Source organism: Lipophrys pholis (assembly GCF_963383615.2).
Source record: "Lipophrys pholis genome assembly, chromosome: 6".
Lineage (NCBI taxonomy): Eukaryota > Metazoa > Chordata > Actinopteri > Blenniiformes > Blenniidae > Lipophrys > Lipophrys pholis.
In genome coordinates, this window is record NC_137629.1 from 21,616,832 (window position 1) to 21,633,385 (window position 16,554).

Genomic DNA, 16,554 nt, shown 5'->3' on the forward strand with positions numbered 1-16,554 from the left:
TGCTGTTAATTACATCCATACCTTTCCTGTTATGACATTTTAAACACGTGTTATAAAAAGATTTGATTAATGAGAGACGCCATTAACTTAACCAACCAGGGACACGCAAGTGTATTGCAAGCATTGGGAAGATCCCTTTATTGTCAAGTTTGAGAAATTCCTCAACTTGAATGCCACAAAAATACAGACAGGAAGAAAGCAGCCTTTACAGAGGTTGTGTTGCGATATTTGAAGTAAAATATGCACATACAGAATGTGCACTGTCAGAGTTGCCTCATTTGAACTTCTGTGTGGAGTCCTACAGATGGCAGTCTATGAACCTGTGATAGACGTGGCTTTAGCTGCCTTTTTTTCACCTCAGGGTGCTGCTGCTTCGGGACGTGCCAGTCGCCCAACTATCCCCGCAACTATGCAGTATTTTGTCCCAACAGAAAACACATTAAAAGACTCTCAAGCCAAACAAACACGCTGGTTGTCTCCACATATGTCTTTGCTTTTGGAAATAAACTGACGAGGGTCTTCTTCAATGGGAAGCACTAAAATGGATAAGCACACATATAGATGATAGATATTATATACTAAATATTTAACTGCGTAATAGATCAAATAATGAGATTCACAACACTTTTTATAACAACTTATTGCACCTAATAAACTGCATCAAACATTATTTAGTACATAATCATACAGTTTTAATGGAGAGGCCAGTGGGGTTGCTATAAGGGGCCAGATGAAATATGAAACCTTGTTTCTGTGCCACTGTGCAGGATTACTGAGGTACTGCACATACTTTATGTTGTTATGTTCATCTTAATACTCCTTGTGTACAATAAAAGCTAATTAAATTAAGAATATACACTAATGTAATTGCATGAGGTTCTTGTATATCACATGCACTCCAAGACTTTATGTTTCATTTTAAGGTATAAATAAAGAAAATAAAGGAAAAAAACAACCTTTTCGAACGTTTGATTTCCTCTTACACTATTATTTTGAATGTGGATCCCTCTGAAGAAAAAAAAAAAAAAAAAGACTGAAACAACAGGCAGACATTTATAAATTGGGATTTTATCAATTTTATTTGGAAATTTGCATTAATTCATTCAGCATAATAGTCATGAAATGCAACATGAGCTGGATCGATAAAAGGCACACATGTTGTCAGAAAAACAACCCAAAGCTCCTTGCGGACTAAATAAAAATCCTGATGATTCCTTTCTGTGTTGGAGGACGTCTGCTGTGTGTTCGGCAGATGACCCAGGTTGTAACCAATCCATGACAGTGATAGGTTTAATCCTGAAGGAGCCAGGTCACCATACAGCAGGAGTTGCCGTCACTCAAAAGGTACACAGAGTAAATATTCAGAAATGTGCTGATGCTTTTGGCCCGCAAGTCAGGGAATGAAGGAATGAGCAGGCAAAGTGAGACCAGTGTAAAATGGCAGCGTGGCTGAAAAAAAAAAAAAGCGAGATCTGGCAGCGTTTACAGTCGCCAACATCATGTCAACATGTTGCATCATCCAGGGGTTGTTGTTTGTTTACAAAATAATATCTATCTGTGGGTTTACTGTCCATCAAAACAAATCAAGAGCTATTAATTGCCGTGGCAGCCATAGAAATGGAATGAGCAGGAGTGCAAATCAAAGTAGTATAAAACAAGCTTCAAAAGTCAAATAGAATGCATATTTGAGTTTTACATGTATTTCAAACACATAACCTCCCATCTCCCTCTCCTGCAAACACTCAGATTAATATTTCAAGACATACAACTTTCTTTTATCCTTCTTTTTCCCCCCCTCTCTCAAATTCAACATCCTGCTCCACTTGTGTGACAGACACATTTGCCTCTAACCATCATTCAAACAGGCACGTTGCACAAAAAAGTATATGAAAAAAAAAACCATTTTTGATTTGTTTTCTATGAAAGATGTTAAGACGAATATCTTGGTAGTAAAAGCAACAAAACCATAAAGGAAGTATGAAAACATAAAAACAGTGTTTGGTGTGCAGTTGTCCCATCTCATCTCTTTCTATTCAACATGCTTTTTTGCTTTTCTTTGTAAATCTTTCATTCATTCAACAAAGTCAGTACTCATATTGTATACATATAGACACACACATACACACGGTGTTTGATTATTGCACTGTGATAATGATGCACATGATTTTCTTTGCATGGCTTCAAAAGAATAATGACATGCCTTACCATGCATGCAGGGCGCATGCCTTTCACATGTGAAACATGCACTGCGTGCCTATCACTATGTTTTGGTCTGGGTAAAAATGACAAACCCGTGGTACTGTCGGACATAATATTCATTATTCATCTACGGCATCCATATTTTTGGTCTTTCAGTAACACAGTCCAGTGAGCTAATATATTTACACGTCACTCTTTTCTCCGTTTCCTTCCATACCTTAAATATTAGGTTTCTTCCATTCCGACTTGCATCAGACAAAAACATATGAAACTCTTTGATAATGTCCATAACTGATATTCCATGAAGCCCATCGATAAACTACAGCAAACACTTTAAAGGCATATTTGTTGTGAACATGTAAAAAATAAAACTTTAATTTAAAGTGATTTTAATTATCTTTGGTGCTCCTGAATCTTTGCACGCAAGCCACAGCAACTCAGTGTTGTAAATAGCTTGTTCTTGTCAGTCCATTACATGCTTTGTGAGTCATATCGAACACTAAAACTACCTTATTACAACATTTCTCATTGCCAACGATCAGAAAGCCCATGTACGTATATGGGTAAACCGATCCATCTGATGAAGGGTCTTCAGGAACTGTGCAGGTGATTCAATGCCCTCAGAAGCTGAAATACCGCTTCAATTAATGCTTCGTGATATTTTCAGAGGTCTGTGGAGACGGTGCTTCTCTTCACCCTCAGGCTCCCGCCCCAGCCCCTGGGACACGTGTTGTAGGAGTGCAGGCCAGGCGACCGGAGGCCCGAGTCTTCAGACTCCACCGAGGCATCAGAGTCGGTCAGGGAGCGAGTGTTGTAGAGTCTCACTGGTGAGCAGATGTGAGTTGGAGTAGGAGGAGGGCTAGTGAAAGTAGGTGACTGAGCTCCCAGTGTTCGCGACTGGAAGTGGCTGATAGGCGGTTTGTGGCAGTCGTAGCCATGATGGGAGTTTCCCATGGGTGAGATTGGGAGGCTGTGACTGCTCAGCGCACCAGGGGAAGGGCTGTTTTTACGTTTGGCGGCGTTGATGATGTTTTTCGCCAGTAGGCGATGGTTGGCTTTAGAGTCTAAGTTGTTAACAACAGGGGACATACAGCGACTGTCTTTTGGAGGCTGAACAGGAGAAGTGACAGAGGATGTGTGCAGAGGCTTAGCGGCAAGGAAAGACAAACTGGTTTGGTAGACGGAAGGAGACTGAGAGCGTGAGCCCCATGGGGGAGAGACAGGAGATGTGGCTGATGTTCGGGAAGGTGTGGATGTGGATATGTAGACACTGGAAGACTGGTTATTCTGAGAAACCAAGGGGGATTGGCATCTTGATCCCCAAGGAGGAGAGCATGGGGATGTCGCTGTAAATGTTTGGGAAGGTTTGGATGAAGGAAGAGTGGAAATGTTAGAAGACTGAGTGTTCTGGATAACCAGTGGGGACTGGCATCTTGAACCCCAAGGAGAGAGAGAGCGTGGAGAAGTGACTATAGATATTTGGGATGGTCTGGGTGAAGAAAAGGAAGCAGTAGTGGAAGATTTATTCTGGCTCGTCATTGGAGACTGGCATTTTGCACTCCAAGAAGAAGTTGCCGAGGTTTGCGAAGGTCGGAAAGCAGAAACAGAAGAGGTGGTGGAGGACTGGCTCACCAGTGGGGACTGGCATCTTGAACCCCAAGGAGGAGAACATGGAGCAGTGGCTGTGGCTGTTTGGGAGGGTTTTGATAAAGAAGTGGAGACAAATGTGGTCATAGGAGATTGGCATCTTGTATTACTCGGGGAGGAAATTGGAGAGGCGACTGAACGGATGGAGCTGGATGTGGTGTTGGAGGGGTGGTTTTTCCGTAGGCTGGCGGTCCAGTAACCAGGAGATGGATCCCCTGGGCTGCTGACACGTCTGGTGAGGCTGGCTGTCCTGTTTGGTGTGGGCGTCTCAGTGGAAGTTTCAGCAGGTTGAGGCTCCTTTGGTGTCTGTTGAATCATAATAAATATCTTTTATAAACTCTGACAACATTCACATAAAACACAAAGATGTACAATCAGTCGTCGGGTGCTTGTATAACCTTTGGCGAAGTGAATTTGAATTGTTGCAATGCTTGTTTGTGTTTTCATGCAACCCTCACATTGTACAACTCCGAAAATCAATGCTATAGAAGAAACTTCAGCAATCAAGCCTTCCCACAAGTAAATAACTTTTGATTTGATATACACAGTCTCAAATGCAGTGGCATTCAGGTCATCTTTGTGCAAAGCCTTCTTCTATTTGTGTTTCTTCAGTAAGCCTGCCACAAGCACACATAGGCTCAGTCTTTAGTGTCTCTCTCAGGTTACTGTCATCTGGCCCTCCTGAGGTGGTTAACCTTTGCAAGGATATGAGGTTTCTAAACTGAAGCAAGGGTTGCATAGTATCCCATACACACACAAACTAAGAACTAACTACCTCTGCTGGGGACAATGTGTACTGTCGTCGTATAGATTGCACAGCAAGGGTTGGTTTATGGGAAGTTCCAGTCTTGGAGGATCAGCATTGGTCATATTTCATCAGGTCAGGCCCTTTTTGAAACTAACAAGGTCCAAGTCGATGGTCACAACATTTGTCTTGAAATTTAAACCAACTACATGACTCAGGCTCAGGTCTTATTTTGAACATACATAACTCAAATTGTCACAAAAGTATGAAATAACTTGTAATCTAAAACGTCATTGATTATTTCGTGAGTTAAAATTTCACATACTACGTACAAATACAAATCTGCACCCTGTTGCAAGTTGTCAGTGGTCTTAACAGAAAATGTATTATCATATTTAACTACTCAAAGTGAGGGCCAGAAAGTGAGACGCAAACATTTTAGTAAAATTATAGATTAAAAGACTCCAGGGACATCTGGGAATGAGAAAAAGGAGAGGAAAGTCACTGAAGAGTGTGAGAGTTAAGCTTTAATCAGGACAGAAAAGATTCAGTCTCGTGCACAGAAGAAAAAGGTGTGACAAATAGCATGACAGCGGAAAAGAGAAGTAAATCAAGACCAAAGAAAAGAAACATATTTCAGGCATGTTGTCTGAAACGAAACAAACTGATAATGGAATTACTCCCCTAGATAATGAAAATAATATATCTCAAGCTCCGCGATGCAAATTAGCTTGCAGCTCGCGGATTTGAAACACTAAGGAATCCAAACACATGCCATATATTTAGGCAGAACATGCTGAAAAGCAGAGTAAATTACCCTGAAGGCATGGAGACATAAAAGGAGTTCTCTTGCTGCAACTTTCATGCCAGTGAACAGCATTAAATTGCAAATCATAGATCATAAAGCAGATGCGAGACCATCTGTTTAAGTGCTTTGTGAAGCAGCTTCAGTCTGGTGCCCAGTGGAAAAAGTGTGTGAGTTTCTTTCTCATCATATATTAAAATGTATTAAAAATTAGAGTTTTTGAGTGCGGTAGTCAATAACAGCTTTGGGAATGGTTAATTCTGACTTCAGCAGGGCATCGTTTATGTCATCAGAAAGATAATTACTGATATTCAAAATATGTTACTGTAGAAAATATAGTCATGTAATCTGTGAACAGTACAAACCTATTCACGTATATAGTTCCTGAAAGGTGCCAACAAGATCTGCCCCTCACTGAAATTAGTATTCCTTTCGATCATTTTTTAAAAATGAAGGTGTGTTTAGATATTTTGCTCATAAAAAATTGCCTTTCTTTCTGTTATATAATGCAATAGATCAGAAAAGACACAAGAGAAAAGACAGAGTGACACACATTGTAGAATAAGGACGATAATTATACATTTCAGCCTCACTAAAAACTTATTTGTTAGCATTTAGTAAATCCCTGCGAGTTACATATTTCCTCTGATGAAATTGTCTTCTAAAAATAATACAGAGAGGGTTTCCACACCTGCGGTGCAATGCCTGCTTTTTTGGTAGAAAACGATGGCCTTGGTGCTTGTACTCCTGACCGAGGAGAGGACACTCGCTCTGGAGAAAAGGCTGACATGGGAGAGCTGATCCTTGGAGGTCCAGGGGACGCACCCAGGGGGAACCGTGGTCCTCCTGTGGGGCCGAGAGTCATTTGAGGAGACAAGCATTTTAAGTGAGAGGGTGGGTTGCTGGGTAAGGAACTCTGGCGGGAAAATGGTTGAGTGGTGTTCAGGTTCCTGGACTGTGGTGCTCCTTTGGGTAAGGTACTAATCGGGTCTTTGACTGGATTAAGGATGAACAGGGAAGTGTTCAGTTGATAGGGCTGGTGCTTTGACAAGTCCATTTCTATTTTGGAGCAACCATTCTCCAAGGGAGGAGGCGCAGGAACTGGCTGGGGGGCTGGGGCTTTTTGCTTTGGTTTTTGCTTCACTGCTTTTTGGGCCTTAAGATTTTCTGTAAACTGAGCACTCATGTCAGAGTTTTTGGCAATGGCCTTTACCCTACCGGGCATGTTTGATGGGTAAACCCAAGATGGTGGCAGAGACATGGTAGGGGAAGGAGACCGAAGTTGTCCTGGATTCTGATTCTCAATGACGTATTTTTCCATCCTGGACTGACGCTTGGCAAAAAGTTCAGCCCCTTTTCCAGACACATTGGTAAGGGTCTGCTCTGGTCGGTGGTCTGCTCTCTGTCGGGTGCTCGAGCTCTTGAGACAGGAGGCCCACTCTGGAGCGTTTGCCTCCTGTGCTCTGTCCTCTTCCTTGGAAAGGAAGTTAGACGCCTCTGCACCCAGTGCCAGTAACTCTTCCTCAGATGCTGGTTCTGGCACAGATCTATGTCCATATTTCTTCCTTTCGTCTACACTCTGCACCATAGACAACAGCTCGGGATTGGGGGCTACCACTGTTTTCTCTTTGAAAGTGAACATGGACTTCTTATTTGCCCTCCGGACAGCGCCCTCCTCAAGTATTCCTGTTTTGCTTGGTGTCATCAGCTTCCTCTCTCCGGTGGTTTGAGGAACAAAGGTGGAGGGTTTGGGGGCTGTAGGAGGGGCATAATGGGGCCTGGCTTGGTACTGACACTCAGGAAAATAGGATGGCGATTGAGGAGAAGGCGAGAGGACAGGAGACATTGGAGGTGGCACGGAGCAATAGGTCTGCGGAGGCTGGCTTGTGAATCCCGGAAGAGGGGGCGTGGGATATGATGGAGGTGGAGGCAGAGGAGGAGAGAATGCCATAGGTTGAGGGACAGTAGAAGTGGGGAGTGGAGGAGTGGAGTACGAGGGCGGTGGAGGGATATCCATGACGGGGCTGAGGGCCTCTGAAGAGTGCACTGGAGGTGGTGAGAAAAAGGGCCTGGCAGTTCTGTTGGTGATGCCAGTCATCTGCTTGGATGTGGGCCCCGATACCCTCTCAGGTCCAGATGATGCACGCTGACAGCCATTAAGCAGATTTCCTGCAGGAACCGGAGCCATGTGACTCCCATTTCTCTCTGCTTCCCCTTCAGCGTGCTTCATCACTATCGCACCGCTGTTATTACTTCCAAGGGGAATCTCATGCTGAATAGTATCCCCTAACTCTGCATGGAATTCATCTCTTGCCTCCTCCTCCTCCTCCTGTTCTTCTTTCACAGGGAGAAAATGTCTCTCTTGAATAACACTGTCCTCCATGTTTCCCTCATTGGGAAAATCTCTTCCCGGTTCACCCATGATGTCACCGACTGAATGTAATCTTACAGTTGGTGAAAACACAGTCTCTGTGGAGCTATTCTTTAAGTTGTGGTCTCTGTCCTTTTCCTCACTGCTCTTGTCTGCCCATGTTGGTTTGGTAGATGGCGGGTCGGTTTTCACATTCTCAGCTTTGCTCTCCTCTGACCCCTCTCCGCAGCTTTCGAGTGTGAAAGCGTTGACTCTCTGCTTGCGCCTGTTAAAGAGCTGCACTCCCCTGGAGCTGGAGTTGGAAGGGATGGTGAGCTGAGCGGCAATGATCTGGCTTCGCACTCTGGCCTCCTTGAGCTCTTTCTCTGACAGACTGGCACTCCTGGTCAGATCTGCAGAGAAACAGAGGGAAAGAAATGGAACAAATAGTTCAGTGAGACAACAAAGCTATTAGATTTTTCTGTCTACAGAGAGAACTCAAATTCCCACTTTGGAGATTTTGCACTGTGCGTCCTTGAAAAGACAACACCCTCAAAACCCAATTAAAGTCTCCCAAATTTCTTTCATGTACAAACAGAACAAACCAGTAAGGACAAGCTTTTAACAAGTGTGGGATGAAATTTTCTTTTGAAAACCCACATAATTGTTTATGCACCATATGGTTTCGATTGCAGTCCTTTTGATTTGAACCACTCTAGCGAGAAAAACAAGGTTTTGTAGACCTTTGACTCAGAAGACCAGCGCTGTGGACATTAAGCTCACACACGTAGGTGGGGAAATTTTGAAATAAACACACTAATAAAGAGACACAGCTTGCTGACTGATGATAATATGAATCACTGTTAGCCACAGGACTAAAAAAAATAAAATAAAAATTAGGTTTCATTGTGACTCTCCTGATTTGCTGCTTGTCTGGAATTTCTTTGCACTCAAAAACCTCTATTTTAAAAGTCATGGTTTGTTTTCTGAGCTCGGTAGGTCTCTTCTAGGCAACGAAGCTATTTCCTCTGCCATGTGCAGCCGTCCCTCCCAGAGCATTCCTCCACCGCTGGGAAAACTCCCTGCCTGGGCTTCCAACATGCCTTTGGTTTTTCTCTGCACTTAATTTGTGCAATACTGCAGCTCAAACCCTTAATAGACCATTTTTTACAATCTACAGCTTACAAAATGGAAATTTTTGACTGCTGTCTATAAACATAATATACAATCAAATGTTCCTATCCTGGATATAGTGACAACATCATCAAATCTCATAAGAGCAAACTCATTGCTGCTCCTATGTCTTTATATTTAAAGAAATATTCAACCAGTGGATCAGAATCAGACTCTTTGATGGACATTTTCAAGAACATAAATCATTAAGATGGCACATCTGGTAGATTATTCATCCAATTCATGTTACTTTGACTGATGGAAGATATTTAATGTCCCTCCAGGACATTTTCTCAGACAGCTGGCACGGCCATGAGTCTTTATTCATTTAATAAGGTGACGGATCCAGACAGCTACATTATTTGATGTAATCATGTGCCAATCACAATAATTATGTGTAAATCAATCTGTTGTAAAGCTGTCCTATATAGCTGATCCTGCATGCAGTTTTTCCTGGCACAGAGCTAAGGCGATCATTCCCCCAGTGAAAAGGAATAATATGCATCTGTCATTGATTTTACAGACTTTCGGTCTGCCCGCATAATAATTGGATTAACTCTTTGTCAGCTGCCCTTGTGTTTGTTTTTACATTAGCCCAGCGACAGTCCAAGACCATGTGGTTGAGATCATACCATTTTATGTATAAAATTCTCACGTGGGGTTCAATTGGTGATATAAATTATTCAGCGCAATAAAATATGCAAAAATTATACTCTTTGATGATGTTCCTGGTAATGTCTACAGGGCAATACATCAATATCAGCGATTTTAAATCATTCAACGTGACATCTAATCGACACAAATACAATACCTTACATAACTGTGGCACTATGAAGTGGGGGGAAAAAAAAAAAAAGATCACACAACCCTTTAAACAACTGGCCCTCTGATGACTATTGACATGAACATAAATCATCTTCATTTCTAGACTACTGAAGAAATATGCGCCTATCACACAGGTTCTTAATGTAGAGTCGGAGCATTTTGTCAATGTCATCAATATACGGGAACGTTGCCACCACAGGGCCCCATGACAACTTTTATTAGCGACTTACTGTTTGTAATTCATGCTACCTGAATATACCAGCACAGCAAAACTTGAAATGAGATGTCCTCACTATAAACATCTACCTTGAGCGGGAGCCAGCTGTGTTATCAAATAGCGTGCAGGTGCAAATGTCATCAGAGCAACAACAACAAAAATGAAAGTTATATATATCGTATTTAAATGTGGACTTTTGTCTTTGGCGTGGTTTTTATTTGTGCCATCATCATTTTTTCAACATTTTTAGATAATCTTAACAGTGTCACAGAGTTTTTTCACACCAAAAAAATCAAACTGACCCTAGAATTTCAAGTTAGGGGAGTTATTTTGTGTTTTATATGATTCACTCTGAGTTGACACAGATGATGCCGAAGTTTTGGTGACTGTCCAACCTTACTCATGCTTAATCCGCTCTATTTTGGGGTTGCCAATAAGACACGTTTAATATCTACTTACAATGACATAAAATGACTTTGGAAAACAAGAAACCCTAAAGGTTTTTACAAACCTGCTCAAACTAAACTTTTTGTTGGATTAACATGTAATTTGAAGGTTTTGGGGGAAGCTTGAGGTCACTACCTCTGTGTCCTCTGGTTTTTTTCTCTAAGTTTAGACACAACCAGAGGTAGCTAAAACCTCTGTTTTTATAGGATACCAACATCAAATATTATGATAAATTAGGACATGAATAAACGATACCTGTAAATTAAAAAAAAAATAAAAAATATTCACATTGAAAGTGAAAGTTTGTATGTACAACTGATGACAAACAAAAGTGCAAAAGTTTACTTTATAGTAATGAGGGGAAATTCTAAAGATTTACAAAAGCATCAGTTACACTGCCTCTGAAAAGTCTTATTTCTTCACAAAGTAGACAAGCACAAGTTTCCCCTCTGTTAAAGCACTAGGTTATGTATGTAACTCTCTGGTTGTCAGGAGTTTGTCTGTGTTGCCTGATCCACTTTAGAGGAAAAAAAACCCTTACCTTCATACGTCAAAACTCAGAGCTCCTTTGTTTTGTTGTACCTCCACCAGAGTTTTCAACTTAACTGCGCCTGATCGCTTCACACCCCCTATCTGAAGTCAGACACGGCATCGGATTTCTATTTCTCTGCAGCCCAGTGGCGCTCAGGCAGGCGGGGAGGAAGGAGAGAGACGGGGAGGGAGTAAGGGAGGGTAGTCTCTGGCTGGAGGCTGTGCTGTCTGTCACTCAGACTTCAGCTGTGCTTCAACTTTTACAAATCAGCACTTCCACCTCCACGGGATTCACAATAACTATAAAAACGTCCACAAACGAGCGGCAGACCAACCGTCTGTGTGGTTGTTGAGAAGTGATGAAGCAGAAGCAGACTCTACTAAGTGTCCACAGTTCTTAAAAGGTGTCCAATCAATGCTGAGTATTGAGCACCTTATCTCTGCCAAATGTCTGCGGATGTCAGGGAAGTGTCTGACCCGTGTTGCAATCGCTGAAAAGCAACCCAGAAACACTCCATCTTATGCTTACATGGATTAGACCACTGAGACAGCGGAGCTCCAGCACCTGACCTCTGCTGCCCTGCATGCCGGTGGGGGTATCTCCATGTGTGTTTATTGTGCATTCTCTCCAGCCAAGTGTTTGGTCTTTTTGAACCCTCCGGGGTCTGAGCTTCCAACCTACAAGAGCAGGATAGGAATTTCCTGTCCTCCAGCAGAGACTCAACTCAACCTTGGACAGTGATGCAAGGGAGTCTCGACATCAAATTGTCTCGCCCCCTCCTTTCTTCTCTACCTCTAACTTTCCCTATTCCATCTCTCTGCCCTCTGTCCCATCCCGTCATGTCTGCCGGGGTGAATGCAGACAGGAAAAACTCCCCCCATAGCAGCAGGATTTAAGTCAGGAGGGGCCAACCCAGCATTTGTGTATCAAAGGTCAGATTACCCTGTCGGATGTTATCTTTCTCCTGGTGATGGCTGCAGGGTGAGCGGGATGACAGCGCTGGCCCCCGTGGGTGATGTGTGTAGCAGTATGGAGAGACGAGGATTAACACGGGTCCTGGGATCTTACAGGAATGAATGTGAGCTAAACTCTCAGTGGATCCCATGGGAGAAATAACAGAGCAGCTCAGAGGTGGAAACCAAGCTTCAACCCTTGTATTGTTACTTTTATGAAATGTCTCAGCAGTGAAGTATTTCACAATTATCAGTACTTTGGTATTTTTGTTGGTCATCTGCGCTGCATTTAAGGGAACTAATTAGTGAGTAATGAGTGGTCGGAGGGGTGTTGGAAGTACAAGGGCTGTAGATCTTTATCAGGAGCAAATATTTCACAGTCATGACCTTTCTATTACAATGCACAATACCTTTTTACCCACTTTAAACTGGCAGACGCGTCATCACCCAGACAAACTTATCCTTTTACCATTGTTTCAGTTTCTAAACTTCTGAAACTTTTGGTTGCACTGTGCTGTGGGAATGTTTTCTTTGTAACTTCTGCAGGGGTTAACAGCTGCGAAAGCACTAAGAAGAGCTAAGAAAAGTTTCCAAACAGCTCTACCCACAAGTTAGTCCGTTACTGTCGCTGGCTGGGTTGTATATTAAGACAGCCCTTTAACTGCAATGCATGATTGCCTTTCCATTGCTGCAGCCTGTATTTTTACGGCATGGAAACAGATGTTTCAACGAGCATTTCACTGTGTCAAGTTGCACTGACGAGTCCAAACTGCCTGTTTTCTCAATATGCTTTCTGCCTGTCTTGGCGATAGTCTTTCCTGTATTAATGGTATACAGTATTCCAGGCCACACTGCAGCTCTAAGGCGGCATGGTTAAAAAAAAAAAAAAAAACTCTGTAAAAGTGTTAACTGCTTCATCTCTTTCTCATAACAGAGGAACACAAAAAGCCTCAGAAATAAGGACCGAAAAATCCCACATAAAACAACACTTACTTGTTTTGCGGCTCATATGTTCTTTATTTATTCCACTCTGCTCCCATGATGCATTGTAGTCCGTCTCTGGGGTGTTTGTATCTTGCGTGATCTGGAGAGGTTTTCTCAATCCGCCTGGACTCCAGCTTACCCCTCTCTTGACAGATGCATGTCCCTTCTCCATCTCCATTCTTGCTCACAATGGGATGTGCCCGATGCAACAGAAACAAAAACTCTCAACGGGCTTCGATTCACTCGGCTCAATCTTCTGCACCGATGAGAGAAAACAGTCAATCCAGATGGAATGTGGAAGCTTTACTCCTTACTGAGAGTGAGAAAGTTTAACAAAAACAAACAAACAAAACCAAAACAAGGTAGCAGCTCAGCTTTCCAGGGTGCTGCTTCCGGTCAAAGTCTCCTCTTTCAGCGACGGTCCTCCCAACAGCTCGAGTCAGCTGAAATTCAACAAAAAGAAGTGTTGCTCTGTCTTTGGTGCTCCTGAAGTATTATTCCCTGTCTAACAGGACCTCCCAGGAGGGTCAGCTCCGAACTGCTTTGGATGACTTCCCATGGACAACCGCCACAAACGTTGCACAAGTTTGTTGTGCTCTGTTAAAAATCTGGCAAAGAAGGCTGAGAAACCATCCAGTCTTCTCAATTCACATCGCTCTGATACTCCCCTTTTTCTTTCCCAGATGTTTCTCTTCCCTTATTTTTCTATTTCGGGCACCAAAAACATGCTTTTTGTCAACGTCCTAATCTCCAGCCCGCAGATCACTTTTTCTTTTTTTTTTCAGAGAAAAGGATCTGCCCTTTATCTCAGAGATCATAACTCTGCGGTGACGTGAGGGGGAACTCTGTATATGGCAGCTTCCTGCTGTTGTAGGGGTGTGTGAGGAGGAACGTATTACCCTGGAAAGGTCATTCCAGTGACTGGTTTGTATTCAACCTTCAGAAGATTTCAATCAGAGTTGCTTCTATTCTGGTGTCGTGTGATGTTTCTCATCCATCAACGCCAGATCCAGTCACTGAAAGCAGAATAATTCATTTAGTTCCTCGCGAACCCACAAATGAGAAACCACATAGTTGTTTCTCTTGGTTGTAGTTTGGATTATTTCTACAGTAAATCACTGAAGTAAGTAATTCAGTGGTTATCTGCTTCCACCGTTCATGATTTTAGTTCTGCTCATAAAAAAAAAGATGAGAGTGTTCCGGTTGTTCGGCTGGTCTTTACGGGGGGGGGGGGGAGTCTCTTTGCTGGAGATGAAATGGTTGAGCAGTGGAGGGCAGGTCATTTTACTTCATCTACTCGATCTTTGTGCTCATTTTCCTGTCCAACGCCACCTGCAACAGAGAGAAAGATTCAGGTTAAATGGCAGTTTAACCGAAGAGAACTTTTTAAAAGGTGCTTCGTAAATGTCGCATTTGCAAATCCCAAACTGACATCACATCTTTGACAACTTCTTCATCTTATCCCCTTTGTATAATTGCATTCCATCTGCTAACCTAATAGAATATCTTTGTTTCAAGTAGTCCAAAAATATAACCTTTATGCAGACGGAGCCAGCTGTTTTTACTTTTTTTTTTTTCTTTCTTTCTGAAAAACTCCCGGAAACCATTTCACCATACTCTTCTTGGCTCACACTTAAGATAATCACTTCTTCACTTTCCAAATAGCATAAATCTCAGCATACATCCATTCAGGAGACACTGAAAGCTAAATTGTCTTTGTTTAAAGATATAGATCTTCTTACTTTTAACTGTAGCCAGGCTCACAGACATGTGGAAAAACTCTTAAAAAAGTCTGAACATGACAAACTCTGTGTTGCTTCCTAATAATACTTGTCCCATAAAGTATTTCATGAGACCAACAGTGTCAAATTCCCCCTTCAAAGCTAATGCAAGCCACTGGCGCAGTTAGTAATGATAAACCAGGGTTTAGACTTCCCGGTCCTTGATCAGACTTGCCTCTCTCTCCTCTCAGTGGGCTCAGTTATTTTCTGCTTCTGAGTCACTTCTGTAACACTCAGTTGTTGGGAGGTCCATGAGGTGAACGAAACACATAATTATTATTTTCAAATTCCTCTAAAGCAGAGCAGCCATGACAGGCTTTAGGGGGTTGTTGTGTCTTTTTTTTTTGCTTTTTTAGTTCAAGGTGTGTGAGTGCCGTTCACATCTGCTTCCCTTGAAGGTTTTGTTGGTGTTGTCGACTCTCGATGATACAAAAGCTGAGTCATGACAATCTGAGGGAAGACTGCTCATTGGCCCCTGAAAACAATCGGCTCAAACAAAAATGCTGCCCACTTCCCTGTCGTGAAGAAACAAAAATCCTCTGCATTTCAACTCGTGTCGAGCGAGACGAGATGAAGGCCAGCATTGTTTAGACGCTCTTCAGACAGTACCGCTTTGATTCTCCCAGATGTGCTATCCGTGTTTGGATCGAGGCGGATCTCATCTGGACACCAACATTTTGTTTGCAGCTTAGTTTCCACTGGGTTACTAGACAACAGGGATTGGAGGAAACGTTCTTTATTTAGACTTGCCTTTGTTGATTCCGAGTTTTCGTGTTTACAGTAATCACCGAGATGAGCACATGTTGAGCGTGTGTCCTCACATCACTGCCCTAGACCGAATGCACAATGGTTTGATGCGATGGGTTTTGTTTTGCTTTGTTTTTTTATTTTTGTGTTTTATTGACTCGACCAATATCCACTGGCTGTCAGGGAAGCAACAGATGTTGGATTTTCAGAGTTGATAGCAGACTTTCAAACAAAACATCATCATGTTTTCTCTGGAGATCTACATCTGCCCAAATCCATCATTCACCTCCTATGATGTACTGCTCCGTCCAACCTGGTCTCATGGAGGGCTGGAGCCAACCCCACCGCACAATACACTCTGGCTAGCTTTTACATTGGACACCCTTTCTGCTAGACTCAAGGTCAAGGCTTTACCCAGCATGCCACCAGGATAAACCAAAGTATCTTCAGAAACCTCAGGGACAACATGCAAATTCCAGATACCCCAGCTGAAACCTGAACCAGACATATTCTCTCTGTGTTAACCACTACACTACTGTGCTCTGCTCCCACCCTCACCTGCTATTCTTTTATTTTTATCTGCTTTTCATCACCTACAAGCATTTCTTTTTAAACCACTGATTCTCAAATTGTGGTACGCCCCAGTACCTGAGCTCCTTCTAGTGGTCCATGGAGGAAAGTCATATTTTTCAAATATCCAAGCAGTGTAAAAATGTCTAACAATCACAATAAAACTTTATGAAAGATGTAGCTCATATAATACATTTTTTATTTTTTTTAAAACAGCTGTCATTCTTGTTGCTCCAGCCTGCTGTATTTATGAGAGATAAACAGTTTAAGTGCCTGTTATAAAACTACGGCTTTGTACAGTGTGCCAGCAGCTGGCTGAGATAATTAATGAATAATCCTCATATTAATATATTAGTCTCCTCTGTGAACTGTCCATAGCTCATCGCTTCAGCTACTGTATGTTCAAGTAGTGGAGACCTCATAATTTTCTTAACTTTGAGAAGTATCGTCGTAAACCAATTTGTGATAGCCACGTCTTTCCTCACCTTACCTAATGGTTTGATGTCACACTCCCACCTGACCCCAACCTCTGATCACTTTGAAGTTCAAAAGGTATAATACAGTTCCCTCCTGGCCTGC

The 16,554-nt window shown here is 42.5% G+C and overlaps 1 protein-coding gene across 3 annotated transcripts; it reads right to left on the reverse strand.

Annotated features, from left to right (window-relative positions):
- Positions 1-1,062: 1,062 nt before the first annotated feature.
- On the reverse strand, positions 1,063-13,221 carry synpo (synaptopodin). Of its 3 annotated transcripts, none has more exons than XM_080465079.1 (3): positions 12,887-13,221; positions 6,088-8,159; positions 1,063-4,152 (listed from the first exon to the last, which is right to left on the reverse strand). In XM_080465079.1, the coding sequence occupies exons 1-3, from the start codon at positions 13,053-13,055 to the stop codon at positions 2,863-2,865; spliced, it is 3,531 nt and encodes a 1,176-aa protein (XP_080321205.1). In that variant the 5' UTR covers positions 13,056-13,221; the 3' UTR covers positions 1,063-2,862. The 3 variants fall into 3 exon arrangements, with proteins under 3 accessions (XP_080321205.1, XP_080321206.1, XP_080321207.1); XM_080465080.1 differs by lacking the exon at positions 12,887-13,221 and adding an exon at positions 10,950-11,043; XM_080465081.1 differs by lacking the exon at positions 1,063-4,152 and having other exon boundaries at positions 5,105-8,159.
- Between the last annotated feature and the right edge of the window lie 3,333 nt (positions 13,222-16,554).